Source organism: Lolium perenne, chromosome 4 (assembly GCF_019359855.2).
Source record: "Lolium perenne isolate Kyuss_39 chromosome 4, Kyuss_2.0, whole genome shotgun sequence".
Lineage (NCBI taxonomy): Eukaryota > Viridiplantae > Streptophyta > Magnoliopsida > Poales > Poaceae > Lolium > Lolium perenne.
In genome coordinates this window covers 107200375-107207355 of record NC_067247.2, presented here as the reverse complement: position 1 = coordinate 107207355, position 6981 = coordinate 107200375, and the positions used below count along the sequence as shown (strand labels likewise).

Genomic DNA, 6981 nt, shown 5'->3' with positions numbered 1-6981 from the left:
TGATTATCTAGGCATAGATGGTTTAGGAAAAAAACCTCTGGATAAAAGCATGTATGGGGTTGGCAGATATTTGCACACAAGGTGTCCGATGAAATGGCCGCATGAAGATTATTTTTGAATTTTGCAAAACTTTTGCATGGGTGTGATTCAAATAAAGTTTGGGTCCTATTGGTGGTGTTGGTTTGCAAAATGGACCACGTTTTGTGAAATCCAAATTTGACATGATCTTGAATCTGATTCAATGTTGTAACTTTGCAATCTTATATTAAGCAATTGAAAAGGAATTTGCAGGGATGGTCAACACCAAAAGTGTTCACCTTGATGAGGTCTTGGATGAGGTGCAAAGAATTGAGCAAGTTTGGTTTATAAATCTCTTCATACAGAGGCTCAAAGTGGGTAACATGTTAAAATTGTCACATATGACCGTTATCATATGTGAGTGGTTTTTGATTTTTTCTTTTGATTTGTTTTGTATTTCTTTGATTCAAATGTGATTTATATTAGTTTAGTAATGTTTCCAAACCATTTATGCAAGGTATAATGGCCTAGGTTAAGGTTTTGCAAAAATGACCATAGGCCCATATATGAAGCCATTTTCATTTTCTTTTCTTTTTCTTTGTTTCTTTTTGATTCCATTTGGCATGGTTTAGGGTTTAGAGTATTGTTATTCAACTTCAAACAATCATCATAGCAAGATCACAACATTTAGGTATGAGCACTATGCACACCATATAACTCAATTAAAGTTTTTGTTGGTTCCAATTTTGAATAATGGAAAGGGATTCTCTTCATTGATTTGAAATTTTTGGGATGTTACAAATCTGGTACCACTTGATAGGCCAAAGGTGGCCGATCTTTCGATGAGACGGGGATATATCGATTTGTTGGTGGAGTTCGCGCTTGACGATCCGACTACGCGTGCAAAGCTCGTGCGCCAATGCAATCGCTAGGATAATATTCAGGAGTTACTGATCCTGCGGATGCACGATCAGCCTGACCAGCGAGGGTCTTAATTCCTACCTGAAATCGAGAACAAGTAAGAACTAATGATGTAATCAGAATATTGCGGATATAGATGAAAGCTTTATTAAATAAGGTGAGATTCCGAATAGTTGGTCTTGTTCTGGGCGTTGGTCTCAAAAGAATTACACGAGAGTTGCAGCAATGGCTAACTTTTAGTCTATCAAAATCCGAGTCTAAACGTGACGACTATGGGGGTATTTAAAGGAGGAAAAGGTGGGGTTTCGGCCAGCCATACGTATGGTGGCCGAACCAAACCCTAGAAGGCCTTTCCCCTTCAATACGGACTCTAAAAAGTGGCTGACTTAATTCCTACGAAAATGACATGGGCCTGGCCCAAAACTAAAGGTAACGCAGCACCATATTATGCTATGGACGAAATTATGAAGTGGAAAACTCTATATTTCGTCCATGTCTTCATCTCTTCTTATGGTGGCTTCAAAGTTCTGAAATCTCCACTTGAGGCGTCCTCTTCAATCCTCAAATGCTTGCTGCCATCTCCTCCATGTGTGATCATGCTCCAATGCTTTTCCTCCTCATCCATGCTAGGTCCATCATTCCTAAGAGTAACAAACATATCTGATTTAGGCAGCATAATATTCTCATGTATATGAGGAATAGTTCCAAGAAGCGAAAATACACTGGTAGAAAAAGGGGCTTTAGTCCCGGTTCGCAAAGGGCATTAATCTCGGTTGCGCAACCGGGACTAAATATGCGCGACTAAAGGCACCCCCCCTTTAGTCCCGGTTGCTCCGCGTTCATTCCGTGCGTCGGGGCGAAAATGTCTCCCCAGGTAAATTTTTCGAACTTTTTTTTTCGAATTTTTTTCCACTCCATTTTTTCCTATTTTCTCAGAATTTCTATTATTTCAGTTATTTCCATAGTACGCTTAACTTCCGAATTCCATCCCGTCCCACATCCAAGTGCTTCGCGCGCATGTATGTGATAGTAGTATCATATCAATCCTATTAATATATGTTGGTCGGTGTCACATTTATTTATTGTTTGAATTTCAAATAATTCTTTTAATAAACAAAAGTAATGATGTAATAATAATCTTGAATAAATAAATAAGGATTAACTTTTTAATTTGTAGTAATTTTTTTTTGCCAAACCTAAAAATTTGAAAATCTAAAAGGGTAAAAGTAATACTCCCTCCGTTCCTTTTTAATTGACTCAAATTTAGTACAAAGTTGTACTAAATCTGAGTCAATTAAAAAAGAACGGAGGGAGTAGTAATCTTTATGCATGATACAATTATTAATTTTAATTAAATAAAAAAAAATCCAAAATTTATAGCAAAAACTAAAATCTTCCTCCTTTCGTATTTTCATTTGGAATTTTGAGAATCTAAACATTGGCTAACCGGGTAAACCCGGTTGAATTCGGATGTAACTTTTTCCCACGATGATTTTGATATATTATACGTTTTTTCGACGTCGTATGCAAAAGTTAATGCGGTTTTACCATTTTTAAAAACTTTTTTGCAAAAAAAGTGAAAATTTAAATTTGTTAATTTTCCCTAATAGTAGGTTGCATAACATACAAGAATCTGAAAATATTATATTTTTTGAATTTTCTATCATTTTCTTTTCTATTTTACAGTGTCAAAAAAGGCGATCCAGGGGGGGGTGAAGGGTGCGTGGGGAGTAAAAAACCTGGAAAAAGCTTTAGTCCCGGTTGGGGACACCAACCGGGATTAAAGGGCACCCCTTTAGTCCCGGTTGGTGTCCTCAACCGGGACTAAAGCTTCCTGTCCTAGCCGTAGCCCACCGTAGCCCTTTAGTCCCGGTTGCCCGAGCATTAGTCTCGGTTCACCAGCAGAACCGGGACTAAAGACCCCATTAGTCTCGGGTCAAACTATTTGGGGACTAATGGGTTGGGATGGAAGGTCTTTTTTCTACTAGTGGTACCTGATAGTTAAGTTGTTTGGCACGAGCTCGAGTGATTGGTCCTTGTATTTGTGTGATTGTAGTTACAACGGTTGTATCAATAAATGGGATGTCCTCATTTACTTTCTTAACATTAAGTTGTACCGTGGACATTATGTGTTCTTTCCTACGTGTCTTGTTGCTGCAAACTATTGCATTTCAAACTGATTTAACTTCTGAAGCGACAGCTAATTTTTTCTTTGCAGATATCCTAAAAAATGATATTCAATTGATACATTTTAGCAAATTTTTATTGCATCTGTTATTTTTTACATGTTGCCCTTGCAACCGGCCTACGTGAAGGTTAGTTCGTGCAGCGATGAGGATTTTTTCCCCTGCGTTCTTACTATGTTTTTCGCATGGACTACGTATTTCTTGGTGTACTTTCCTGGTGCAGTACATGTGTTCTTTCCTATGTTTTTATCTTCAAGTGGTTGTGCATCAGGCATGAATCGATCCTGCTTTTTTGGCCCATTTTGAATGCTCAATCCTAAGAAAATACACGCGCAATATCTCACCAATCCCCACATCAAAAAAGAAATCACAACAAAATCCGGGTAAAGTTATATCTCTATGGCACTTATATACAAGCATTTCTTACGAACGATTGTCGCGAAAATAGAGAGATGCATAAGTGAAGTTTTTCGAAAGACCAACCATTTTAAAGTATTACCCCTCACCCGTATAGAAATTCCTCCCAACGAGAGCGAGGGGGGCGGGGGGAATAGGAAAAATTGTAAAACAAATCCTATTGGCCCATCCCGATGGGCCTTTGGTGTTCTTCTTCTTTTCCAGAAGGCCGAACCATGGAAAGCCTGAGAATGTTTTAAGAAGGCGCAAGCATCCTAGGCCCAAATAGCACGTCAGAAGCGTAGAACTTGTGAATAATAATCCCCTATCTATCTCGAGCCCATACAGCGACACACAGCGTCTAATTTTTTTTAAAAAAAATCCCATACAGCGACACACGGCGCCTGCATGACATGTAGCCTGCGTCGTCTGCGACCCATTAAAACCTCGCCGGAGCAAAAGCTTCTCGCTCTCCGGCGTGCTGCTGGGCTCTCGCTGTCCTCCCCTACCAAAAGACAAGCGGGCACGGACAACCATCACATCGCCCATTAATTGTGCATTCATTCATGCCGGCCATACATGCATGCAAACTGCACTCCATCTCCACCGCGCTGCTGCCTGCCTGCCTGCAGCTCATCAAAGCTACTGTAGCTCTGCAGCTGCGACGTCAAACTCCTCCTCATCATCATCATCATCCCGACATTAAAACCGGGGCGGAAAAAACCCGTGACGCATCCCATAATTAAGAGCCAACTGGTCGCATCCATGTCCATGTTCATGCCATTTAATCCGCGGCTACATCTGCAATGAATGGGGACGATGTTCCATCGAGGAGTGTCCGTCACGATTCCCGTGCCATATTGTACGTACACCGGCAGCAGAAGTAGTAATAACTGAAGCGATACTGGAAATGAACAAATCGGACGAGCAATTATGGGAGCATCGTTTGATTGATCATGTTCTATGGATTGATTTCTGACAGATTTTGGGATGCCGGCCGGCCATACATACTGGTGGTAGTAACAGTGGTAACTGGAAATTACTAATGGACAAGCAAAAATTGGGAGCCCCCCTATGTACCGCAAGGATTCTTCTTCTAGGAGGTCGCTCTCGGCGGCCGCATGGGCAACTGGAGTCGTGGCGAATCGGAGCACCCAGCCTACTACCTAACGCGATGATGACTGACTGACCGACGACCATCTCTACTTCTTCTTCCTGGCTTAGCTACGCCGGCTAGGTTCCGAGGAAGCCGACGTTGAGGTCGATCCTCGGCTTCTTCTTGTGCGTCGGGACCGACGGGGGCGGCGGCACGTGGGAGTCGCAGCGCGGGCACCGCGGGTCGCTCCGGGAGATGAGCACGTACAGGAAGCACCGCGGGCACGCCGCCGCCACCATCCCGCCGCCCCCGCCCGCGGCGGCGGAAGGCGAGTCGCAGCCATCGCCCTGCTCCACGGCGCCGCGCTTCACGGAGGACGTGGTGACGGACGACGACGACGGGGAGCCGCCCGCGCCGGCGCCGCTGAGCTGCTGGCCCGGGTGGTGCCCCTGCTTGCCGCGCTCGAACCGCTCCAGCGCCGTCTTCACCTTCTCGATCGTGCACACGCTGTGGTACGTCGTCGTCGCCGCGGCGACGGCTGATGCCGCCGGTTCTGTCGTCCCTGGCGCGGCGCCGGAGACGGGGAACAGGTTGAGGTCCGGGCTCAGGTGCTTGTGCAAGGGCGACTTGCCGGTCTGCACGCAGGAACAACAAAAAAATCAATCAATGCCATGCAGCAGAAGATTAATAGCCGTTGAGACAATAATATCGGCGAGAATAGCACTCGAACTGCCTGATGTAATTAAAAGATTCTTCATGCTTCACGCTGGCACAACTTAAAATTGCCGGGACAAACATGGCAGACACGTGAAATTCAATAAATAAACTGGCGAGAATTCGAATTCGACCTAACCGAGAGAACAATCGCTAATCCATATCCTAACTGTCGAATAAAATAGCCCCTGGAATCTAAGTACAGATAAGTTTATGCTGCTCTAGCATCCTAGTCTACTTAGATTATGCTGAGTTTTCTTAAACCTCGCAGTCGTCTCCGCTGAACACGCAATTGACAAGTCATTACTACTAGTAATAATCCCGATCAGATTACTTGACCGGATTACCTAACTCCACGTGAGAAGAGCACGAAAACAAGTCAGAAAGTCATAGTTAACCAAGGCTGGTCCAACCCCAAATTCCCATTTGAGCACGCAAGGAAGAAGAAGAAGAAACTATTTCACGTGTCTGCCATGTTTTGACGCGGACAGAGCAGGCGCAGCAGAACATGAGTGAGTTGTTGCGTACGTACCACGGATGCGTCGTGCCTGGCGGCGGCGTCGTCGCCGGCGGTGGCGCACCCGCCGAGGAAGTCCCGCGTGACGAGCTCCGCCGCCATGCCGCCGCCGTCCGCCGCTCGAGACATGAAGCCCACCGCCTCAGAAACCATCTAGCAGCACGCCGGCATATACAGACAGCTAATCTGCGACGAGCAGCAACCGCGAGAGACAAAAGAAGGAGGAGAATCGAAACGAGGTGGGCAGGAAGATCTAGAGGAAGAGCGCGTGCGTGCGTGCAACCGCGGGAGAGGAGAAGTAGGAAGGGGGAAGATAAATGGGATGGAGAGGGAGTGTTTTGGAGGCACGTATGGGCGCCATTAATTAGGGTGTTGGAAAGGGAAGGCATGAGGACAAGATGTGCATTGAATGCTTGGGGTGGGAGCAAGGGCATTGATGGCTGCCTCGTCCCCGCTAGTGTGTGTGTGTGATGTGTGACGGACGAAACCAGATGGGGATGGACCACCGCTCCGCTCCCTCGCTCGCTGCTCGCTACTGCTGCCCTTGCCGCCTGTTCCTGAATGAATGAATCCTCACTCATCACGCTTCCATCGCCTCTCTCCTCTCTAATTATTATCGCCCGGCCTCTTTCAATAGTGCGAGGTTTATGTGCTCCGCGCACTGTATCAACTACTCAGGATTTAGATTATATGGACAATTTTTCTATACAAATTATTTCATTAATAGAAACATTTCCTATGAAAACTAATTCTATACGATATTGTAATGTAAATCCTATAGGAAAAAAATATTAGATCATACCTTATAGAAAAATTCATTTGCTACAATTAAATACACTGCATCTTCTCATAGATTTGAAATGGGCATGACATCCTGACGCTGTGTTTTTCCTATTCCTATGTATTTTCCTATCCTATGAATCAAAGGAAGACAAAGGTTTTTGTGAGTGCCGGATAGAAAAAACGCCCAGCCGCATGCCTCAAAAGTATTTCGGTTCGGCGCAACCCATGACGAGTTGCTCACTAGAGCGTTTCCCATCTTCACTTGCTCGAGATTGGACCGTTTGGTGCGTCACGGGATTTTTCTTTCACGTATCGTACGGTTCTTAAAACGATCCAAAAGTTGGCTTCGA

General features: G+C 44.7%; 1 protein-coding gene across 1 annotated transcript; it reads right to left on the bottom strand.

The window, feature by feature from the left end:
* Positions 1 to 4447: 4447 nt before the first annotated feature.
* On the bottom strand, positions 4448 to 6236 carry LOC127293577 (uncharacterized). The gene is made up of 2 exons (XM_051323213.2): positions 5864 to 6236; positions 4448 to 5252 (listed from the first exon to the last, which is right to left on the bottom strand). The coding sequence occupies exons 1-2, from the start codon at positions 5999 to 6001 to the stop codon at positions 4755 to 4757; spliced, it is 636 nt and encodes a 211-aa protein (XP_051179173.1). The 5' UTR covers positions 6002 to 6236; the 3' UTR covers positions 4448 to 4754.
* Between the last annotated feature and the right edge of the window lie 745 nt (positions 6237 to 6981).

Coding starts and splice junctions, on each gene's coding strand:
- LOC127293577 (XM_051323213.2), bottom strand. CDS start 6,001: ATGGTTTCTGAGGCGGTGGGCTTCATGTCTCGAGCGGCGGACGGCGGC. Junction 5,253..5,863: donor CCAGGCACGACGCATCCGTG/GTACGTACGCAA, acceptor TCCTGCGTGCAG/ACCGGCAAGTCGCCCTTGCA.